The following is a 24,632-nucleotide window of genomic DNA, read 5'->3' as shown; positions in this document are numbered from 1 at the left end:
CCCGGGAATCTTCCTGACCCAGGGATGGACCCCGCACCTCCTGCATTGGGAGGCCCGGGTTCTTTACCACTACTGCCACCTGGGAAGCCCAGAAGATGCTGTGAGTTACTTTAAACTGTGGTGTGAACATTGCCCATAACAGGTGTTATAAGGATGCTGGCATAGTTTGCTAAGTTTTCCATAGCCTTTCTACATGGGACCACTCAGCATGTCACTTGGAAGGAGGTTACAAAAAATGAGAAGAGTGGATGCTGTAAAGTAGGGCCCTCTGGGACCTCCTTAGGTGCGCCTGGCTTTTAGATGTCTGTGGGATCCCATGGAGATTTTCTATGGCTCTGTACTGTCAAAGCGAGATAAAAACTTGAGAACTTGGGCTCAAGACAAAGCGCCCTGAATCAAGACTCAGCGCCCTGAAGATCCGGGGCGAGTCTGTGAGGCACTACGTTCTGCAGCGGAGTAATCCATCCTTTCCGTGGTGAGGTGAGGTGCTTGGTCCGTTAATCCACTAGAGACACAGAGACACGGCCACCACTTCGCAATTTGGTCGGGACCGCAGGGCAACACTGCCACCTTTCTGAAGAACAGAGGATGTGAGTTTGTTCTGTGAGAAGCTCCACACATTTCCGATGCGCCCTCACCAGTTCCCTGTAGGGCCAGGGGAGGGCCTGGTTTGTCTCTGGATGGATTTGGGAATGTACTTGATAGTGGAATTTCGAAACAGGCTTGTCAAGCGATGCTTCCTTCAGCTGCAGTGCAGAGGAGAGGCGGACGGTTCTCTCAATTCCTGCCTTGGTGGGCTGGTGGAGTCCTGTGTCTCCCAGGCAGATCTTGCAGACCTGGACCCTGGAGCTTCTGAGAACTCCAATGGCAGCCTCACTTTTGTCGTTCTTGGTTTGTTTGTTTGTTTTAACTTGGACATGCTTTTGTGTCACAGAAAGTGTTGCTTTGGGAAAACGTGCTATCAAAGCAGACAAAGGCAGGCTTAATCTTCTACTTTCTATAAACAGAAACAGAGGGTCTGAAAATGGACAAAGTGTTTTGGTCATCTGAGATGTTAGGAGTTGATGATGTCTTGAAAGATAGAGAAGAAGACAAACTGAATGTAAAACTAAGTAGGCATCATTTTTCTTATGTGATTATTCTTCCTGGAGATCATTACTGCTGTAGCTGCAGGAACACAGAAGTTTGGCTGGCAGCTTGAGAGCACAAGGGCCTCTTCAAGAGTCCTCAGTTTACTTTATGGCTAACAATGGATCAAGAAGCCTCTTCTCTGTTTTGATTTCTCTCTCTCTCTCTTTCTCTCTTGTTTTCTTTTTTTTTCTACTCCTTTTCTTTCACAAACTGCTCAAAATGTAAACTTGTAAAACTCCATCTCACTGCTAATGTTTGCTTTGATAGTAGATTCTGGTGTATTTCATTTAAAATGTTTCAAAAAGCAGGAAACAATTGTTCTCTGATCATAGTAAGATGGTAGGACTGGTTTATAAGGGAGCAGATAACTGTTTCCACTCTGAAACTAACATTATGGTAACCGTTTCCAACTGACTTTCTATAAACTGTATTTGAGTGACCTTGTTATTGAACTATAAAGTCTGCTACCGGAGCAATACGCATGAAAGTTTACATGGACAAACATGTTTAGTGATCTAAATTCATCCTACTGGAATGCCAGACTCCCTGGATTTTTAGCAGGTACCTGTTCTTATCAGCTGTGTAACCTGAAACCTTAGATAAATTACATAATTTTCTCTGCCTCAATTTGTTTTGTTTGAATAATAAGAAGAATCATAAGATTGTTGTGACAAATGTGGTAATACAAGCAGAGCATTAAAAAGAAAATGCCTGGCACTTAGTTAGCCCACACAAAAAAAATACTGTTCTATTATTCATATTCATTTACAGGGTGGTCCTAGGTTTGACATTTCTTCCCTGTGACTCTTGGTTGCTTCATCTGTAAATGTCTAGGCTAGGTTTGGTGATTTCTCCCACCCTTGAGAAACATTTTATGGTTCTGTGAAAATGCAAAGATTTAGAATACGTAAAACTGTGATCGGGCTGTGTGTCAGTTGGGCATACATCATAGGCAGTTTACTTACATGCAGTCATTTTAGTGTTTTTGAATTAACCACATTTTATTGTATTCCATCTTCTAGTTATGTCGATATCTGTAGTCGGTATCACTGTTGATAATTTTCCTCATTACCATAATCCTCTGCCAGGAAGACACAAGGACCCATATGTGTGCACACATGCACACACACACACACACACACACACACACACACCATGCACAAAAGATCAAAAGGAGAGAGAGAGGTCCATTAGTGGGTTTCCCTTTTAAAAAAACTATTGTGTTTCTTTTGCTTTGTTCTCTTTTTCTCTTCTTCCCATTCAAACAGCTCATACCAAGGTGGACTCTGGTTTCTGCCATGACCTTGACTCTATCCCCCAGAAATTTAGGGTTGTCAATATTTAGCAAATCAAAATGCAAGATCCCTAGTTGAATTTGAGATAAGCAGTGATTAATTTTTTAGCCTGTTGCAATATTAGGAGCATACTTTCACCTACACTGGACATTCTGCATTTTCTGTGGTAGCTGGGCTATAAAACTATGTATATCACCAAATTTAATTGGTCTCTTCAGATCTCTTTTTTTTTCCATCTACAAAATAGAGGATTTGAGTGGTTCATCTTTGCAGTCAGTTTTTAAATTTTCCTGAATGAATAGCCTGAGTACTTTTGTAAAGTTTTAGTGTCTATAAGCTTCATAAAAGCATCACTATGTCATTTTTTAACTGTCATATCCTTGGGGAACCAGACATAGAGTAGATGTTCAGTAAGTTTGTCTTGCGTGGATTGATGAATAATTCACACCTGCCATCTTTATAATTTGTTGGTTTCGTTCAGTCACTAAATCGTGTCTGACTCTTTTGTGACCCCACAGGCCGTAGCCCGCCAGGCTCCTCTGTCTATGGGATTTCCCAGGCAAGAACACTGGAGTAGGTTGCTATTTCCTTCTCCAGGGGATCTTCCCAACTCAGGGATAGAACCCACGTCTCCTGCTTTGGCAGGTGGGTTCTTTACCACTGAGCCACCAGGGAAGCCCTGACTTTATGATTAGCCCATTATTATCCTAAGATTATTCTGAAGGCAGTCTTTTCAATTGCTTCATATATTCAGTGTTCTTTTCGTAATTTGGAATTTTGCGAGAACTAAACACCATAGCCTGGGTAGCAAAACAACAGACATTTATTTTCTCTGGGGGCTGGAAATCCAACATTACCATCATGGTAATTTTCTGGTCGGAGTTCTCTCCCTGGCTTGCAGACGGTCGCTTTCTCACTGTGTCCTCACATGGCAGAGAGGAAGATAGGCAGACAGACAGCGAGCTCTCTGATCTCTTCTCATAGGACCCTGATCTCATCACGAGGGGCCCACTATCGAGTCCTCGTCTAAACCTAATTATTCCCAAAGGCTTCATCTCCAAGGACATCCCTGATGGTCCAGTGGTTAAGACTCCAATCTCCCAATGCAGAGGATTTTGGTTTGATTCCTGGTCGGGAAATTGGATCCTGCATGCTGCAACTGAAACCCAGCCAGCCAAATAAGTAAAATAAATAAACCAAGTCTGTAAAAAAAAAAAAAATACTATCACATACGGAGGTTAGGGCTTCAGCATGTGAATGTGGTATGTGGTGGGTGGGTGGGGGGCACAGTTCAGTCCATAAGAACAGCTAAGGTCACATACTCATAGGCCCCAGGGGTTAGGATATGCACATCTGTGGGGAAGGAGACATTATTCTACCTTATGATAGTAGCGGCCACTATGTCATTCCTCACTGTAACCCCTCCACATGCCTCTGTCCTACAGACTGTACTTCAGCCCTTTTCCCTGCATATGGATTATCCAGCCTTAATCCCATTGTTGTCCACAGGGTGGTCCCCAGAAGACTCATTTCATAGTATGTTAAAGTTGTTCAGCAGGAAATTTGAGGGATGCAAGGACTTCCTTGGTGGTCCAGGCATTAAGACTTCACCTAATGCAGGGGGTTCAGGTTCGATCCCTGGTTGGGGATTTCCCTCTCAGGGAAAAAAAACAAAACATGAGACAGAAGCAATATGGTAACAAACTCAGTAAAGGCTTCTAAAAAAAAATAGCTCACATCAACACCAGAAAATGGAAAGAGGGAACAGAGTATAGTGAAAAATTAAATTGGATTTTTAATTGCAGAATTTCTGAAGACTTTACTATTTCTAATGTCAGTTATGAGCTTCTAAAAGGCAGTGATTCCCAGGCATGTTTCACCTTTATTCACACAGCACCTCAGAGGGCAAGTTTAGCCGGACAGACACATCATGGAAAATTTTTTCTGGACAGAGAGCCTCACAGTTTCCGAGCGTGATTTCTCTAACGGGGTTAATCTCTACACATAGGTCGCCGACAGGCCCTCCACACCAGCCAGGTGTAAACTCTGATGCTTTTCTTTCCCCCGCCTCACTCCTCAAACCTCTGTTATTTATTGTCACCAATGCCCCATCCCAGGAATATCCAGCAGAGGCTTATATATAATGCCTGTCCCCTAGGAGCTCACAGGCCACCTGGAAAGTGCTGAAAAATGCTATATGAGAGTTACATATTTATGCATTCATTCAACAGACATGCATGAGATATCTCTTTCCTGTTGCCCTTGTAATGGAGTCTGTGTTAGGAGCTGGGAGTCTGTTTGGGGAACAGAAAAGACCTAGCCCATGTCCTCACATGGGATGTTAGAACCAACCCTCTAATTCTCTGTGTGTGATTCCTTTAAGCTGTGCTGTCTAAAAATCCATGTGACAACACAGTTAGCTGGATCCTAGAAGATGAGTGTATTTCAAGTCCTAAATAGGAATTTTAAATCTTTTATAAAAACTAGAGGGGGAGGACTTCCCCGATAGTCCAGTGGTTAAGAACTCGCCTTCCAATGCAGGGGGATGTAGGTTCAATCCCAAGTCAGGGAACTAAGATCCCACATGCTGCAGGGCACCACAACCAGAGTGAAGCTGGCGCGATGCAGCCAAAAATAAGTAAATAAATAAATTTTTTTAAAAAGCTAGAGGAATATTCAGTCAGATCACCTGCCTGAGACCATTACTTTCACCTCATATACTCGGAGGCGCTTGGCTTCCCTAGCATCTTCATTACCATGGCAACACTCCCAAATTCCCCTCCACACCTAACCATCCTTATTATTATCCCTAGCTCTAACCACTACAGCAGACACTAAACTTTTTACTTGGTTATTTGTTTATTTGTCCACGAGGGCAGGAATTTTTGTTTGTTCCTTCATTTTCACTGCTTTCTTCCCTGGCACCGAAAACGGTGATGGGCATAGATTAGGCACTGTTAAAAATGCCTTGAATGAGTACATTTTATTCTCCCACCAAAGACTATTCAGAAACAATAAAAGTAAACGGGGTATGTTTTTATATATATTTTTAGGCATATTGGTGTCAAGGGTAGGGGCTTAAAACTAGAACAACAAAAAAAAAGAATGAGTGGATATAAATACAGAATTCTGAAAAGTAGTTGCCTCTGAAGTGGGAGACACGGGGAGAGTAGATACGGATGTGGTCCAAGGGAAGAGAAAGGTTATCACGATGCTGGTTTTAGCTTGATTGGTGGTGACATGCATGCTGATTATTAATCAAATGAATTAAATTGAAAGATGCTTGCTTCTTGGAAGAAAAGCTATGATAAACCTAGACAGCATATTAAAAAGCAGAGATATCACTTTGCCAACACATGTCCATATAGTCAAAGCTATGGTTTTTCCAGTAGTCATGTACAGATGTGAGAGTTAGTCCATAAAGAAAGCTGAGTGCTGAATAACTGAGCTTTCAAATTGTGGTGCTGGAAAAGACTCTTGAGAGTCCCTTTGACTGCAAGGAGATCAAACCAGTCAATAGTAAAGGACATCAACCTTGAATATTCATTGGAAGGACTGATGCTAAAGCTGAAGCTCCATACTTTGGCCACCTGATGCGAAGAGCCAACTCACTGGAAAAGACCCTGATGCTGGGAAGGACTGGAGGCAAAGGAGAAGAGGGCTGCAGAGGATGAAATGGTAAGATAGCATCACTGACTCAGTGGACATAAATCCGAGCAAACTCCGGGAGACAGTGAAGGACAGAGGAGCCTGGCATGCTGCAGTCCATGGAGTCGAAAAGAATCAAACACAACTTAGTGGCTGAACAACAACATTCATGGGTCAGTGATGACAATGCGACCTGTACTAAGGATAATAATGAATCCAATTTAATGTACCTGGGATCTTTGGAAAAATGAAAATGTGAGTTTTTTAAGACCATAAAGAGTGGCCTTCCTCTTTTATCTGCTACAGTGCATGATAGACACAGTAAGATTTTGTCAAATTGAACTGAACCAAATTTAATGGCTTCTGATCTAATTGAGTTGAACTGGACAATTAATAGAATTGCATGGCAGATGTCCAAGTGCTCAACTGGAGGGATAGGGTTTCATGTACCTCAGAAAAGCCGAACCTGAATAGGAGGTGTTGGAGCATAACGTGGTCTTTCATCTGCTTCATTCTCATGTAGCACGAGCTCACTGGTCCTCTATCCGATAGTGACTAGCTGTCTTGCATCTCTGCCTAGATCAGGAAGGTGAAGTCAGCAAGTGTGTTTCCCAGGTACCAGCCTTTGAAATCTTATGCCCGCTCTCCAAGTGCGTAGAACTTAGACCTATGCAGGAGCCCACGCACCCACTCTCTGACTCACAATCTTGGGAAAGTCAGCTCAGCTCACTGGGTACCTGTTTCCATGCTGGCAAAATGGTTCCTGCCATTTGTGAGGGAAAGACCTTCGTAGAATTACTGAGGCTTTCTCTGCATTCCCCATGTGAGAAGGGATTATTTGATCTGGTGGCTTGTGAATTGCACAAGAGAGAGGCATGGAATGGTGAGTTCGATAGACATACATAAGATTTTTTTTAATTAGTTAATTTTGGGCTGCACTGGGTCTTTGTTGCTATGCACAGGCTTTCTCTCGTTGCAACAAACGGAGGCTACTCTCAAGTTGTGGGGATGGGCTTCTCTTTGTGGGGGCTTCTCTTGTTGTGGAGCACAGGCTCTAGAGCGAGGCTCGGTAGTTGCGGTGCATGGTCTTAGCTACACCATGGCATGTGGAATCTTCCTGGACCAGGGATTGAACCCATGTCCCCAGCATTAGCAGGTGGATTCTTAACCACTGAACCACCATGGAAGTCCTAAATATGATTTTTAAGACATCAGCACAACCATTAGCCAAATAACAAATTTTTGCAGTCTTATGATTTAAGTACTCAGATTTTCAGCTTTATTGAGCAGAGAGCATTTGTTTAAATCAGCGATTTGCAGTCATTTCCATCCTGACATCATCCAGAATAGCTGGTAAGTCAAGCTTTACTTAACTATATTTGAATTGCTTTAAAAAAATTTTTTTTTTCTGTCACACTGCATGGCTTGTGGGATCTTTGTTCCTTGACCAGGAATTGAGCCCACCCCTTCTTCAGTGAGAGTGCAGAATCCTGACTGCTGGACCACCAGAGAATTCTCTGAATTAATATTTTTAGGTAAAAAACAAGGATCTCCAAATTTTGTTACAATAAGATGTATCATTTATTCCCAGAAATTTAGAATAAATAAAGCTGATTCCCGACTTTAATTTTTACAGAGCGTAGCAAAGTGCTCCCTGGAACCACTGAAGAAAGAATCATTTCTTTCTTTTCTCCTGTTAGTTGAAGGAAGATAAATTCTCCTATTCCCCTATAGATACTACTAGAATACTTCTCTTACATTTCAGCCACTCCAGTTGATGTTTGCTGTATTCAGATACCTTAGATCATTAGAGAAAGCAATAGGATTCAAGCAGTAGAAGCAGTGGATTAAGCCACTGTAACATTGCAAAATGTATTTATTGGGTCTCCCATCTAGAACCTCAGTCATCACTGGGTATGTGTAGCAATGGTCAGTGATTACAGCCTGTCAAATTCTCAGTATGTCTTGCCTAACATCTCCATCTGAACTGCCTCTCAAGTAAGTTAACCAGCCCTCAATTTGCGTCTCTTTCCCCTTAGACTCTTAAATGGTACAAAGGCATCAGTTCTTTCTCATTAAATATAGTCCAGTAGCCCCCAGGAATGTCCCTATTCCACAGATAATGACTTGAAAATACCCCATAAGCAGCTTTTTACTTTCCTATTTCCGGGAACTCTCCTTTCAGGAAGTCATTCAGTTTTGTTGTCCTCACGACTGGTTGGTCTGGCTTCTTATCCGAGGTAAAGTTCCACATGGAACTTTTTTTTTTTTCCTCTCCTTTTTTTTTTTTTTTAAATTTTATTTTGTTTTTAAACTTTACATAAGTGTATTAGTTTTGCCAAATAATCACATGGAACTTTTTGATACTCAGTTTTACAGAGAGTAACTGATGAGGCATAAAATGTTAGAAGAAAATTTTCTTTAAATTTATTTATTTTTTAACTGAAGGATAATTGCTTTATAGAATTGTGTTGGTTTCTGCCAAACATCAACATGAATCAGCCACAGGTATATTTATGTCCCTTCTCTCTTCAACCTTCTTCCCACCTCCCTAGAAGACAGTTTTAAATTTAGTGCCCTCCCCAAACACAGAGAAATGTCAGTAAATGTTATATATTATCTCATTTCTTGATCAAATGGCAATTAAAAAGCATTCTTTTATTTTTTGTATTTTTTAAATTTTTATACAATTTTTAAGTTACTTTCCATTTATAGTTATTACAAAATGTTGACTATATTCCTCATGTTGTATAACACATCCTTGAGCCTATTTTATACCCAGCAGTTTGTACCTCTTAATCCCCTACACCTATACTGGTCCTCTCCCTCTTCTCCACTGGAAACCACCAGTTTGTTCTCTATATATGTGAGTCTGCTTCTTTAATTGTTATAATTTAGGTATTATGGCTTGTTGTATTTTTAAAATCCCACATATCAGTGGTATCATAGAACATTTATCTTTTTTTATATGTCTTATTTCACTTAACATAATGCCCTCCAAATCCATCCATGTTGCTGCAAGTGACAAATTTTCATTCTTCTTTATGGTCAAGTAATATTCCACTGTGTGTAAATACCATGTCTTCTTCATCTATTTATCTTTATCCAGGTGTTGATGGACACTCTGGTTATTTCTATATCTTGGCATTTATAGACAATAATATTGTGAATGTTGGGGTGTGTGTATCTTTTCAAATTAACATTTTTTTTTTAATGTATACCCAGGAGTGGAATTGCTGAATCATTTGGTTGTTGTATTTCTAGTGTTTTGAAGAACTTCCATACTATTTTCCGCAGTGGAGACACCAATTTATATTCCCATCAATAGTGCATGAGGGTTCCCTTTAAACAGAAACTACTTTGAAAGTTGAAATATTTTAAACTCAGCAAATTAGGGATCAAAACATACCAGAAACTACCAGAAGTGCTCAAGCATAGAATAAAGTCTAAAAAGACCCATTCTCAGTGATGATCTCCGGGTATCTAGACAATAAGTAATTTTTAATTTTTTAATTTTTCTTATATTCTTTCTTATATTCCTATATTCCTTATTTCAAAGATCTATTCAGTGTCTCCTGCATCTTCTGTAGTCATCAAGAATAACTTGGGTGATTCATACATTAGCAGTGGGCTTTGCTTGCATGTTTATGTTTAAGCCATGGAGTCACAGGAGATAAAGATTCCTGATGGGAAGAGCTGCTGAGCCAAGTTGGCTGAATACCTGGGAGGTTGAAGTTGTTATAAATTCCCACTAATCCAAGAGCATGTTCACATTCAAACTACAACAGAGAAAACCTGGTCCCCAGCTGAGACTGAACACTGACAATCCCTCTGGTTAATTTATGTCGGAAAATTCCAATATGTATGTTGTGATACAGACCCTGCTGTCTCGTTGACCTGGGTTCAGATTGTGGCTCCTCCATTCCTGATCGTGTGAACTTGAGCATGTTCTTCAAGTTCTCCTCTTATCCATCTGAGAACATGGTACCAAAAACTGCCTGCTCTGTGGAAATATTGTGTGGCTGTAGTGAAAAGGCAAATAAAAAGTACTTGATCTAGTACAGGGATGTGCTTGCTGTTGTTCAGTTGCTAAGTTGTGTCCGACTCTGGGACCTCACGGACTGAAGCACTCCAGGCTCCCCTACCCTTCACTCTCTTCCAGAGTTTGTCAAACTCATGTCCATTGAATCAGTGATGCCATTCAACCATCCCTTCTTCTGCTGCCCCCTTCTCCTTTTGCCTTCATGTGTCTATAGACTTCAACAAAGCTAGCACTTTTATTCACAGATTAGTATTCATGATTTTATCCTTGCTGCTGCTGCTGCTAAGTCGCTTCAGTCGTGTTTGACTCTGTGCGACCCCATAGACGGCAGCCCACCAGGCTCCCCCGTCCCTGGGATTCTCCAGGCAAGAACACTGGAGTGGGTTGCCATTGCCTTCTCCAATGCATGAAAGTGAAAAGTGAAAGTGAAGCTGCTCAGTCGGGCCGACTCTTAGTGACCCCATGGACTGCAGCCTTCCAGGCTCCTCCATCCATGGGATTTTCCAGGCAAGAGTACTGGAGTGGGTTGCCATTGCCTTCTCCTTACCTACATCCGTATACTATAGGCTGTTGTACAGTATTTTTAAATACCTTTAATATTATTATAAAATATCATAATGTTTGTAAATTACCAACCACTAGCCTCTGATGATTATGTCATAAGATTTGCTGCTAACTCTCTTCATTGCTTTCTTTTTTTAAAATATCTTGTAATGTGGACCATTTTTTAAATATTTATTTTTATTTGTTTATTTATTTGTCTGTGCCGTGTCTTAGTTACAGCATATGGGATCTAGTTCCCTGACCAGGGATCGAACCCAGGCCCCCATATTGGGAGTGTGGAGTTTTAGCCACTGGATCAACAAGAAAGTCCATGGACCATTTTAATATCTTTACTGAATTTGTTACAATATTGTTTCTGTCTTATGTTTTGGTTTTTTGGCCCTGAGTCATGCGGGATCTAAGCCCCACCCCCCAGCCGGGAATTGAACCTGCACCCTCTGCATTGGAAAATGAAGTCTTAATCACTGGACAACCAAGGAAGTCCCTGATTCCTTTTCAACCCCAGGTGGTGTTTGCAAGTAATACAGATAATCATTATCACTGCAGCATTTACAATATATTCTATAAATGTTTTATATACATACTATCACTTTCCCTCTCTTTCAAAAAAAACTTTTTGAGGAAGACATTGTTATCATTTTCATTCTCCAGACAGAGGTGGTGGTTGTTCAGCTCAGGTCTTAATGTGTTTCCGGTGAGAGCCGAATCTTGCAAGGTTACCAGTCAGCTCTAAGGATGAACATGGCTCATGACTGTTCTTCCAGCTCCCCTGATATCCCAGATCCTCCACCTAGACAACTGAAAATGTCATTCTGTCTAAAGCTGAAACCAAGGTGGAGAGCTCTGACTACAGGGAGCAGTGCCTGGGGTTCAGACAGCAGTCTGCTAAATTATAACATCTTTTATTTTTATGGTGAATTAAACTCTCGAGTCATTGTGCCTATATTTTCATAACAACTCTGTGAGATTGCAAAATTGGTCGTGCGGATGAGGAGACCTGAGGGTCAGGGATGTTAAGAAATTTGCCCAAGGTCACTTAGTAGATTTAGAAGCAGAGCCTGGGCTCTGGGCTCCCAGAACCAAGTTGGCCACGTGGTTCCTCTGAGGAACACACAGCCAGGGGGAAGCCGTGGGGATGGTGCAGAGATGGGTGGACGCCTGGCTTTTTCAAAGCCAGTCACTCTCAACAAAATAAATGGTCCTTCTGCTTAGAGCTGTTTTAGCAGGAAGCAGCTATCTCCTCTGGCTTCAAGACAGAAAGGACTGAATTAGGAGAGGTGGAATTCAGCAAGTTCTACTGAGAGAACTGAATAGGCATAGAAACAAAGGAGACTTTGGCTTCGGTAAAGCACCACCCTCTGCAGAAGTTTCTGATCTTAGCACATAGACTAGAACCCAGCACCATGGAACGTCCCAGAGACAGGAAATGTTCCAGCTAGAATACTGGAGTGGGTTGCCATTTCCTCCCCCAGGGGATCTTCCCAATCCAAGGATCGAACCTGCCTCTCTTACATCTCCTGCATTGGCAGGCATCTTCTTTAACCACTTGTGCCACCAGGGAAGGAAATGGCAACCCACTCCAGTGTTCTTGCCTGGAGAATCCCAGGGACGGGGGAGCCTGGTGGGCTGCCATCTCTGGGGTCACACAGAGTCGGACACAACTGAAGTGACTTAGCAGTAGCAGCCACCAGGGAAGTCCTGAAATATTATTTTTGATTGTTGCAAAACCTTGTTAAAAAAAAAAAAGCAGGGCCAAGATTATTTTCTAATGTGTAAAAAAACTGTAATATACCTACACTTTCTATTTTCCCTGTATCTCACAATGTTTCCCATGACAGGTGGGCACTGGCAGGTGGAAATGCGAGTTTCTTTCCTCCAGAATCCCCCACCCCCAGCATCAGCTTTCAAGGAAAGCAGGTCAAATAGCAGGTGCTGGTCCGCACAGGCCCTTCCCGCCTCCCCGGGCATGAGCGCGCTATCCGCCTAATTCACTTGTGGCTGGAGGCCACGGAACACATAAACAGGCAGGGAAAGCCTCTGGGAGGAATCTTGATGCCCAAATGGAGCCATTTGTCTTTTGAAATGATTGTTTGAAATTGTTTATGTCAGTTGCTGAGTTGCTGTTCTGCGCTCCAGGGACCTGTTTGCGATGGAGGAAAAAATTTCCCCACGGCTGAGCGGGCAGGGCTCAGTGGGCAGTTCTGATGACAGCGTGGCCCGAGGCTGGCTGGTCCTCCCCACACAGGGAGGACTTTGGGGACACGCACCACAGTCCTTTAGAGCACCCCAAGAATGATCACGTGCTCACTGCTTACTGAGTATGGCTATTAGCACATCACGTATATGTTATACGAACTGACTCCTCACAACAGTCCTAGGGGGTGGTACGTTGGCCCCCTGTCTGTCCCCCCACATTCATGGATGGAGAAATTGGAGCACCCAGCCCCAAAGGACATCTCATAAAACTCCACGAGTAGTAAATGGAAAAGCTGGGACTTGAACGCACCTACCCCTGGCTTCAGAGCCCACGTCTGTGACTCCTGCCCTGTACTGCTCTTCACAGGCATCTAGACTGGCCAGAGCTGGCTTCCTCGTCCCATCCCCCCTGCCAGAGAGCAGGTGAAGAGCCTTCGGTCCCCTTATTGACGTCGTCAGCCCCACGGGACGTCCACTCGAGGCCCGCGTTCCTCCTGTCTCTAGTGTCTTGAAATATTGTAACATAAAGCCTTCGGCTCACAGACCTGGCAGCTGGCTGCGTGAGAGAGAATTCCTTTTGAGGCCTGAATTAGTCTTCTTCAAATGTTTTGACAAACTGAGAGCATGGTGCTTAGGGAAAGGGTCGCTTTGCAGTGTTTGTGTGAGCAGACGTCGTTCTCAAACAACTCGACTCTGTGCGTGAGGCTTAATCATTGAAACAACCGCGTGGTCAGCCCGAGCTGGGGCTCTTGGCATGTGAACATGCCCATGGTTTTCATACCCGATGTGTGTCCAGCGCTGGAAGCTGACCTGAATTCGTGTGTCTCCTTCTGTGTCTCAAAGGAAGTAGAGTCAGGACGTCTTGTGAGGTGAAGAAAGAACTGTGGTGCCTGGCCCCAGCCTCTTTCCCGTGCTCATCCATGAGGACCGCTCAGGCCAGTCTAGCAGCCCCTAGGCTCCCCTTCTCCGTCTGACCACAAAGGGTTACTTCAGTCACCCGATGGTCATTTTCTCCTCCTCTTTCTGGGTGTCCCCAGACATGGATGGGTGGACGGTCCACTTCTGTCCTTCTTGGTCACTGTGACCCCTTGGCTGCATGTCAGTGCACAGGGTAAGTGGCCAAGGGAACAGTTATTGTTGGTGCCTGGACTCTGAAGGTGAGGAGCAGAGTGTGCTCAGATGTCAACAGGACACACGAAGATAATCCCTGGCTTTCAGCCTTGTTTGAAAAACACGGCCAGGGTTGGGGCAGGAACAGTATAGACAACCTGGCCTAAAAGGCCACCTTCTCTCAGCTCTCATCAGCTTGTGTCCTCTGTACCAGGTGGGCTGATGCCTGTGTACCCCAACCGAGACAGCATCAGACCCACAAGTGATGCAGGCTGCTCCTGGGAGGGCAGTTTGTCCCAGAGTTGGAAAATACCAGGTCAGTCGGTTCAGTCGCTCACTGGTGTCCAACTCTTTGCAACTCCATGAACTGCAGCACGCCAAGCTTTCCTGTCCATCACCAACCGCCAGAGCTCACTCAAACTCATGTCGGTCGAGTCAGTGATGTCATCCAACCATCTCGTCCTCTGTTGTCCCCCTATCCTCCTGCCTTCAATCTTTCCTAGCATCTGGGTCTTTTCCAATGAGTCAGCTCTTCACATCAGGTGGCCAAAGTATTAGAGCTTCAACTTCAGCATTAGTCCTTCCAATAAACATTCAGGACTGATTTGCTTTAGGCTGGACTGGTTGGATCTCCTTGCAGTCCAAGGGACCCTCAAGAGTCTTCTCCAACATGACGGTTCAAAAGCATCAATTCTTCGGTGCTCAGCTTTCTTTACAGTCCAACTGTCACATCCATACATGATTACTGGAAAACCATAGCTTTGACTAGACAGACCTTTGTTGGCAAAATAATGTCTCTGCTTTTTAATATGCTGTCTAGGTTGGTCATAACTTTTCTTCCAAGGAGCAAGCGTCTCTTAATTTTATGGCTGCAGTCACCATCTGCAGTGATTTTTCAGCTCAAAAAAAAAAAAAAATTCTGTCACTGTTTCCATTGTTTTCCCATCTATTTGCCATGAAGTGGCAGGTAGAGGAAAGGATTCTGAGGCAGGCCACCTATTGGACAAGAAGAGAGCAGTTATTTCAACAGTCTGTGTCCAACAGTATCAGCTTCCAGCCCAGAACATCACTGAAACTTCTGGGGGTGGTCCTGCTTGTTACTTTCTTTCCTTTTTTTAAACATCTTATTTTTTTAATTAAATATTTATTTATTTGACTGAGCCAGGTCTTAGTTGCAGCATGTGGGAATCTTTAGTTGCAGTATGCTAATTATTAACTGAGGCATGTGGTATCTAGTTCCCTGCCCAGGGATCGAACCTGGGCTCCCTGCATTGGGAGCCTGGAATCTTAGCCACTGGACCACCAGAGAAGTCCCTTGCTTGTTGCTTTTCACAAAACCATCCACTGGCCTGTGTCCTTGAAGACAGTGATGTCAAAGTCAGGGGTTGTACCTGAAGGTCGGTTCAGCTAAACCCAGGGTGTGGTTGTTTTTTAGTTGCTCAGTCATGTCTGACTCATTTCAACCCCATGGACTGTAGCCCCCCAGGCTCCTCTGTCCACGGGATTTCCCAGGCAAGAATACTGGAGTGGGAAGCCATTACCCCTCCAGCAGATCTTCCCGACCCAGGGTTAGAACTCATGTCCCATGCATTGTGGGTGGATTCTTTACTGCTGAGCCACCCAGGAAGCCCAAAACCCAGGGTGGAGGTCAACAAAAGAAGTTCAATGCCTACATTATGGACAGATATGACTGCCCCTTCTGAGGGGAGAACCTGCAGCTGGCTGATGCTCTGCTCTGTCTAGGGCTTGAGGTCCTTACCTGGCCCCACAGAGAGAAGATGCAACATTAACACCACTCAGAGACGTTTCCTGCAACATGCCTATCCCGGCTTCCAGGCTCTGCCAATGTCACACTTTGCAGTATATGTTTTGGCCACCTTTACAAACCCTGGGTCCATACCTTAGGGATTTTGATTAGTGAACCAGGATTTAAAAATAGGTCTCAGAGCTTTGCTTGCTTGTCCTGGTAACTTTCCACTGCCACCGGCTGTCCCTCTTCAATGCTAATCAGTAGGGAGCATCTTGGTTTGCAAACAGTAGAGAATTAAATAGAATTCCTGAACAAGCTTAAACAGAAAAGCTTATAAGCATACAGGGATGTCTCATGGAACTCAGCAACAGGAACGTGATTGATCCATAGAGGAGGATGGGCTGGAATTGGGGACTGGAACACCCTCCAGCCACACTCTCACTGGCTCTTTGCATCCTGTCAGCCAGGTTCACCATCTGTCCAGTTCATGTGGTTGAAAATGGCCACTCCTCACAGCTCCAAAATAGACATCTGTCTCCCAGTCCTATTTCCAAAATTTCTAGGGAAAAGCCCAGCCTCGCTGGGTGAGAGGCCATCCAGTGGGAACATCTTGGCTACACAAAACCCATCTCTGTAGTAGGTCAAAAGAGCATTGCCTGGTAATTCAGTGGAAAACCATTCAGAAGGGAACGGAAGGCAAGTATCACTTGCTTCTCATTTTCTCTTTTATCTTTTATTCTGTCAAAATCTCCCCTTCTCATCGGGGAAGCCAAGTCTTTTGGAAACGGAAATTACCATTGCACACACACACACACACACCCCCCACACACACACACACACAGACACACACAAAGTAGGCTGTAGTTTAGTGAAATGGAAAGGTAGCAAATTAAGTGTCATGGGCTTAACAACTCCATTTATTTATTTGTTTAAGTTTCCTGGGGGAAAAGACCAGAAAAGTCTCTCTGATTCAAAATGACGTGCCACTTCCCATTCACCATATACCCACAATTGTAATTGTTTAACATCTTTTCCCTCCTAGGCTGTAAAATTTTCATAGGCAGAGCCTGTGACTGCTTTATTTGCAGCCAGATCTTTAATACCTAAAGTGGTATCTAGACGTTTAGGAAGAGATCAGTAAATACTGAGTGGATAAAATGAAAGATTGAACAATGTTAACCCACTCGCCTTTCTGCCAATGAAAGCCTTGCCTCAGAGGCCCCTGACAGACTTACCAATTTTGCCACCAATAATTACAGTCACCGTGCTTTAGTGTTTGTCGTTTTATTTTTATCTTTTTTTGCAAAAGCCTGGGGAAAGAAATTGTCATGTAAATTTGATTCAACTGTCTCTGTCTCTCCGTCTTCGATTTATTATCAAGACACAGTGATTCCTCTTTTCCATTTGTTTCTCAAATTTTACCTCTCCTCTCTGTTCTCACCATGTCTAAGTGAACTTTCTTACTTTGCTAATGGATCCTGATAAGGGTCTTCACACCAGCCGTGTCTCCCCCATTCATTGTAATCACAAGATTATTTGTCCTAAAATCTCAATGTTACCATATAACTGTGCTGCTCAAAAAATACCTTCTAGAACTATGATATGACATCCCTCATAGGTAGAATCTAAAAAGAAATGATGCAAATGAACTTACAAAACAGAAAGAAACTCACAGACTTATGGTCGCCTAGGTGGGGAGGGGAAGGAATAGCTAGGGAGTTTGGAAAGGTCATGTATACACTGCTCCACTTAAAATGAATAATCAACAAAGTGCTACTGTATAGCACATGGGACTTTACTCAGTGTTATGTTAGCCTGGATGGGAGGAGGGTTTGGGGAAGAATGGATACATGTACAGATATGGCTGAGATCCTTAGCTGTTCACCTGGAACTACCACACCATTGTTGATCAGCTGTGCCCTAATACAAAAAAGTTTAAAATTTAAACTCTTAAAAAAGTTTAAAATTTGAAAAAATAACCTTCTATCTTTCTACAGGATAAAGTCTGAGCAGTACAGCATAGAATTCAAGGCCCTCTGTCCATGAACCCCACTTCCTTTTCCAGTCCTATCTCTTCCCACCCCATAGTAGGATCCCTCTCCTGGAACAAGGTGATATTCTGGGGTACACTCCATAGTGGGTGGGGTCCGATGCAGGATTATAACGTGAGGCCCTGTAAATGGTTACAATTTCAGGTGGTGAAAACACAGAGTTAGACTAAGCACGGGGCCCTTCATGGGATGCTGGTGGCAGGTGATATGCTCACAAAGCTGGCACTGGACAGGAGGTACCATGTTGATTCCATATTCTAGTTTTCAATGAGTGCTTCTTCCCTTGATCAGCAATTCCCTTTATCAGCCCTCTTTCTAATAAGATTCTCCCTTGAAAAAGTAAAGGTTCTGTTCTGTTATCCTTGGTAGCCTCCTATGAATATGGATGCTTTAATCATGTGTTGCCTAACACTTTATTTCTCTGACTCATGTGTGGGTGTCTTTTCTTCCTCACTAGATTATTCACACCTTAAATTACTGTATATCATGGTCAGTGTCTGGAGATGCCTCAGCCTATAGCAAGGAACCACTGAATCCTTTTTGAGAGACTGAGTTGGTAGATTCATGCAAGATTATGTGATCATCAAATTGGCCTGGGGTCCCTAAAGATTTCTGGAGTCTTTGTAAAAGTGATAGTATTTGGGGTCACGTTTCCTTCTCGAGGTTCATTTCAAGACCCAGCATTTCACATCTGACTTCTTAGAACCAAAAAGGAAAAAACTGCCTTTTTCCTGCAGTTTGAACATAATGCTTAGAACTATTCCAAGACATGTCGCATCATCTCATGGGGAAAACTCTTGAGATTAAGAAACATCTCAGTGGCTTGAATTTGGAGACATACAAAGAAAGACCCTGGTCAAAGATGAAGCCAAGGGTCATGAAATATTAACACTCCAAGGGACCTCCGGGATCACCAGCTCATCTTTCTTGTTTTAGAAGAAGAGAGCCGAGTTGTGGAGAGGTGACGTATCTTTGACCAAGGTCACACAGCTATTTCATGGGAAGAGCAGGGCCTGGTCCCCTGAACTCTCTTCTGACTTGCAGAGGACATCCACTGATATATTTCAGCAGACAGAGTTCTGGTGATCTTCTAACTGCAACCCATAAGTATTTTGCCTGTGTGCAAAGTAGGAATTCTGTATAGATGAAGGTTAATTTTTGAATGCAGTTCACTTTGGTTTTCTCTGGGATTCTGGACTTTGACCTCCATTATCCAATACTCAAATGATTAAAAGAATTCGTATTTAGACAGAGGGCATGTTGCATATGCAGGACTTGAAGAAAGTATAGAGCAACGAGAGTAAAAGCAGCGCTATAGGTCTGATGGAAAGATGGCTCTCAGGGTTACCAAGGGATGCTGATTGCTAAGTAGGGTTCAGAGGATTCTACTGGGAGCCAAGAGCCCACTGTAAGAAGGTGATGCAGAAAGAGAGCAACAGCCAACCACCATCTGCTGGTGAGAAAGGCTTCCCTCTGCTGCTGTTGCTAAGGAACCTGGGTGTGGTCCTCTGAATCCGAAGCTTTCCTGCATCTTGTGAGGCTTTATACCCCTGCAAAGAGGTTCAATGGAGAAGGAAATGGCAACCCACTCCAGTATTCTTGCCTGGAGAATCCCATGGACAGAGGAGCCTGGTGGGCTACAGTCCATGGGGTCGCAAAGGGTCAGACACGACTGAAGCTACTGAGCACACAAGGACATTCAAAGGACAGAGAAGGGCTGGAGAAACAGGGTTCTGCTGAGGCAAAGGTAGCGTCGTAATCCACCCCTCAGTCCTCACTCCGTGGATAAAATCAACCCATCTGTTCCTGAGCAATGTCTCCTTGGCGGGTTGAGGCTTTTTCAGATCAAAATCACGAAAGTAACATATTTAAGTTGGAAGAGATTTAGAGACGATCCAATCCAATGATTTTTCAAACTCTGATTCTTAGAACTCTGACATTTCACAAGAGGTTCTGCTTTTATTGTGCACCCTGGTCCTGGGTGTTGTTTTGTTTTTGCTTTTCCTTCCATGTAGGATTTCAGCTTGGAAAAACAAAAAGTTTTCAGTGATTTTTTTTAAGTTTGAGAACACCTATTGCTGACTTTGTCTGTCCTGTCCTTCATGGGAAGGGAGACTGGGGCCCAGAGAGGACCTCCTTGTGTTATTATTTTGAAATGTTGTTGGAAGAAGACTCTTGGGTTCACTCATCAAAATTAGGGAATTGCTTTCACCTTCCCTGGTAATCATGGCAGTGCCATTGTTGGGCTGGATTTTGTGGAACATTAGAAGAAAGATGATGACGATGAATATATGATTCATCATATATATTCATATATATCCATATGAATATATATATTCATATAGATGATGAATATATGATTGGTTTAGTGAGTGCATGTCTTCTGTTTATCATCCACTTTCCTTGAGGTTTTTTTTTTAATTTATTTCTCCTCCCACCCAAAAATGACTTACTAAATGTAAAATAAATAAAAGGTTATGATGTTTGTTATGTTTAAATACAAATTAATTTAAAAATTGGGGAGAAAATCTTGTTAATCCATGCATTCTGGTGTTCTTTTAGAAAATATGACCATTCTTAGAGGCTGTAGAGGTGATGGCAAGTTAGCTGCACAGAGACCATGGGTGAGACGAGGCTAAGAGAGATTCACTTAAGAAAAATGGAGAATTTGGTAGGGAAAGAAAAAAAAGTTGAGTGGCGGAAGGGTGGAACAGAAAATCAATCAAATACCAATAATATGATAGTCTTAGGAAGCCATTGTTTCCATGGCAGCATGGGAGGAGTGGTGGGTAAGGATAAAGATGATGCTCTTTGTAATAATTTTTTTAGATGGACCAAATAAAACTTTAATGCACAGATCCCAGAAATTTCTTTGGGATTCTTTGTGTGATACAACTGCATGGGCCCATGTCACATTCTAGACAGAAAGTAATAAACAAGAATTCACAATTGCCAAAGAGCTGGGAAACACTAAGACACGGGGCCCATCTCCTGCTTCCTTTCTGGAGCAGGACTCATATGCCCCTAATCTGACCCATCTTTTACATTCTGTTAATTACATATGAACTGAGAGCCATCACTGGAGTACTTACACAAACACAAATACTCTTCTTACAATAAAAAATTAACCCTCTGTCCTACTCTCTTTCTTCTTTACTTCCTCTTTCTACCTTTAGCCCATCTTTGCTTTCTCTTCTTTTGTCTTCTCCCTTTTCTGATAGAATGAGTAGTTCAGGATTGATTCAGACTCAGACTTCACTGGATTAAGCTTTCCCTACCTGCCATGGCTGAGACGGTAAAGTGTCTGCCTACAATGCGGGAGACCCGGGTTCAATCCCTGGGTCGGGAAGATCTCCTGGAGAAGGAAATTGCACCCCACTCCAGTATTCTTGCTGGGAAAATCCAATGGATGGCGGAACCTGGTAGGCTACAGTCCATGGGGTCTCAAAGAGTCAGACATGACTGAGCGACTTCACACACACACACATCTGCCATATGTAAACATGCTCATGGACACATGGCACTGTCTGGACTTGATATGTCACCTCTGTTGCTGATAGAAGCTACTGTTTTATTTTTCAATTTTTATTTTTTTTAATTATGAAAGCATGAGGACACATTTACAGGAGACTTAGAAAATACAGAACAAGGTTATATATAGTTTCACTATATATTACAATTATTTATAAGTAGACAAAATGAGATTTTTAGGTGGAATTTCAATATCAAGCTCTCAAAAATTAATAGAATGAATATACAAAGAAGTAGAAGGATATGCATGCAGATGCTTGCATAGTACTGTCCAGCTCTTTGTGACCCCATGGACTGTAGCCCGCCAGGCTCCTCTGTCCATGGGATTGTCCAGGCAAGAATACTGGAGTGGGTTGCCATGCCTTCCTCCAGGGGAATCTTCCCAACCCAGGGATCAAACTCACATTTCTGACATCTCCTGCATTGGCAGGTGGATTCTTTACCACTAACACCACGTGGGAAGCCCAGAAGAATATAATAGACCTGAAAAGCCCTGTGAAGAGAAGCTTTTGTGTGTATATATATAGGAATTTTATGAATTTTTGTCTACCTAAAATATTTATAACATTCTGATTCCACTTGTTTGATTTAGTATGGTCAGAATGCTAGATTTCTAATTTATGTTCACACAAAACTTTGATACAGTTCCATGTATTTTGGCATCTACTATTACTGCTGAAAGTCTAGAAAATGTATACTTTTAGAAGATAATTTTATTGTTTGGAACTCTGGACCCTTGTAATTGGGAATCATTCTGAAGGCTTGGACTGGGTCATCTACACAAATATTATGCAACTGGAGAGCTGAGGGTTTCCCAAATCAGACTCCCATGCCATACAAAATGTATATTTAAGTTAGGAATAAATCCAGCCTGTAAGCAAACAAAACAAAATATTGAGGTCAGAATGTAAAGAGTAGAAACAGATTCAAGGGTTATATATGTAGTATATAACAAAATTAACATCTAAAATCCATTTGATTAGAAATTATGTTAGAATAATTAGTTAACAATTTGTAAAATTAATGAAAACCTTTTTTAATACTATATACCAAATTTAACTCCAGATGCATTCCAAAGTCAGATACAAAACCCCAAATCTTAAAGATATAAGAACATTTAAATGAATATATAATCCGGAGATGAAAAGGATTTTCCAAAGTATACACCAAAGATAGAAATCATAAACGAGCTTTTAAAAGGATTGCATATAGAAATGTTAAATGCCAAAAACCATTGCACTCAAAACTGAGTGGAAACTAAAACCCAGGGGGAATTTACAACATATGACTATGTTTAATGTGCTTCAGATAAAAATAGCTCTCCCAAAACCTATAAGAAAATGTAATGCCAATGGAAAACTTTGCAAAGACTGTTATCAAGTCATTCACAAAAGAAAAGATACTAATAATCAACAAATCTGTAAAAATGTGTCTGACTTATTAGAAAGTATAATGGATACCAATCAAATTAGTAAGGCTTTTTTCTTCTTTAATAGCATTGATAATAAGGGTGTAGTGAAAGGGAAACCCTCCAATAGTCCCAGTAGGAGTACAAATACATCACTTATGCAGGAAGAAAAATTAAATGTAAAATAAAATGAGATTTGTTAAACAGTTATTGGTGCATGACCAGATACTGTGCAGTCATTAAAAATGATGGTGTACATATATACCCCTGACCCCAAAAAATGACAGTATATTACCAATGAAAAAGAAAGTCACAAAACAGTGTAAAAACGTGGTCTCATTTTTTCACATAGTATATTTGCTTATTTCTATTTCTCAAACCTACTTTTTTTCCTCAGAATTTCCTGGAGTGTTTGTTAAAATATATTTCCAATATACCACAGGACTATTGGACCATAGTCTCCAGGAAAGGCACCAAAGAGATAGTTTTTTTTCCCCCAGGACCCAGGTGACTCTTGATATAAGATAAATTGGGGAAATCCTTGATCTAAGCTAAGCTAATCTCTTCTTTTGCTTTGTATTAAACTGCAATCCAGAGAGATTCTGGAACCAGTCTAAACTACAGCTTCGTAGGAGTGGGGGATGGGGGTGGGAGTTAAAATTATGTGTGCTACATTCCAGATGAGTGATCCCGTTTTAGAGCTTCAAGCTTGTTCAGACCAATATTATTAAATCAAATTCCCATCAGCCTCCTTCTATTTTGGTCAGACAGGTAACAGAACTTCTCTTCAGCTCCTCTGCTTCACATTCAGTAACGATCTTCCTTTGTTGATGGCAAATGGAAAGTTTTCCATTTCCACTGTTCCCTAGCAATGTGACATTTTCAAACAGTAGCACAAAACTCTTTAAATAGAAAAGATCCATTTCTACTCTATCGTGACTCAGTAACAGCCTCAGGATTCTTCTCAAACTTTCCTAAAAATGTCATCTTTGGGCTGGACTCAAGAGGAACATTTCAGCCAAGGAGACGCATTTTCCACTCTGTCAGGAATGAGCCAGCATGGGGTTGGAACATAAAGTGTTTTGTAATCCTCAGAAAAGCAATACTTCTCACCAAAACCATGGCAACAACTCTGTGTGATGCCGTCAGAGCCTGGGATCATTCAGGAGCCTCATCCTAACCAGAGACACGGCTGAGCCATTCACCTGTGTTGGTGAGAATGGTACCCTACATGACTGTTGCTATGGAAACACTACGGACAGTGACACTGAGCTGAAGGTCCCTTGTGCTTAGTTACCAAGGAAGCAGTGAAAATGAAACATGCTTCCTGTTTTAGTGGCTTCTGATTCTTCATTTGAAAGGATACCTTCCAATGGAAGAAATACATTTTATCATCCAAATTGTTTCATTTGAAATTTGCACCCACGAAGCTAAACTTTAGAGTCCAAAGTCTATGTGACAAGAGGAATGTCACTATATCCATCAATTCCTATATTCCCTTCCTCTTCTACCTGAAACTCTTGAGAGACGTGCCCCGCTAGACCTGGTCCTTCCCACCCTGGCTGGCTCTGCTCTGCTGGGCACAGGCCACTGTTGTGTTCTGGTAGCAAGCCAGTGGTGTGTAGATGTATTCTAGCTACCATCTTTAAAAAATGTATTTTATTGAGGTATAGTTGATTTATAATGTGTTGATTTCTGCTCTCCAGCAAAGTAGATTCAGATATAGATATATCTAATCTTCTTTTTCATAGTTTCCCACAATGGTTTATCACAGGATGTTGAATATAATTCCCTGTGCTCTACAGCAGGACCTTGTTGTTTATCCATTCTTTATATACTACTTTGCATCTACTAAGCCTAAACTCCCAATCCATCCCTTTCCTCATCACCCTTTGGCAACCGTCCT

The 24,632-nt window shown here is 42.2% G+C and overlaps 1 protein-coding gene across 17 annotated transcripts in view; it reads left to right on the top strand.

Moving 5' to 3' along the window:
- MYOCD (myocardin) overlaps positions 1-24,632 on the top strand; it is a 92,630-nt gene that overhangs the window by 1,356 nt on the left and 66,642 nt on the right. For 3 of the 17 annotated variants that reach the window (XM_086358762.1, XM_086358764.1, XM_086358763.1), the window contains exon 1: positions 526-891. The exons of 11 other annotated variants lie outside the window; for them this stretch is intronic. In XM_086358762.1, coding sequence (XP_086214888.1) covers positions 627-891 — 265 coding nt within the window. In that variant the 5' untranslated portion in view covers positions 526-626. Of the gene's footprint in view, positions 1-523; positions 892-24,632 lie in introns of those variants that run through there. 3 more of the 17 variants (XM_086358770.1, XM_086358761.1, XM_086358773.1) reach the window with 3 other exon arrangements.

The sequence above is a fragment of the Bos grunniens genome, chromosome 19 (genome assembly GCF_055505025.1).
Source record: "Bos grunniens cultivar Pamir isolate PY7600 chromosome 19, Bosgru_T2T1.0, whole genome shotgun sequence".
NCBI lineage: Eukaryota > Metazoa > Chordata > Mammalia > Artiodactyla > Bovidae > Bos > Bos grunniens.
Note: the sequence above shows the minus strand (reverse complement) of the source record. Positions and strands in the feature narration are given on the sequence as shown.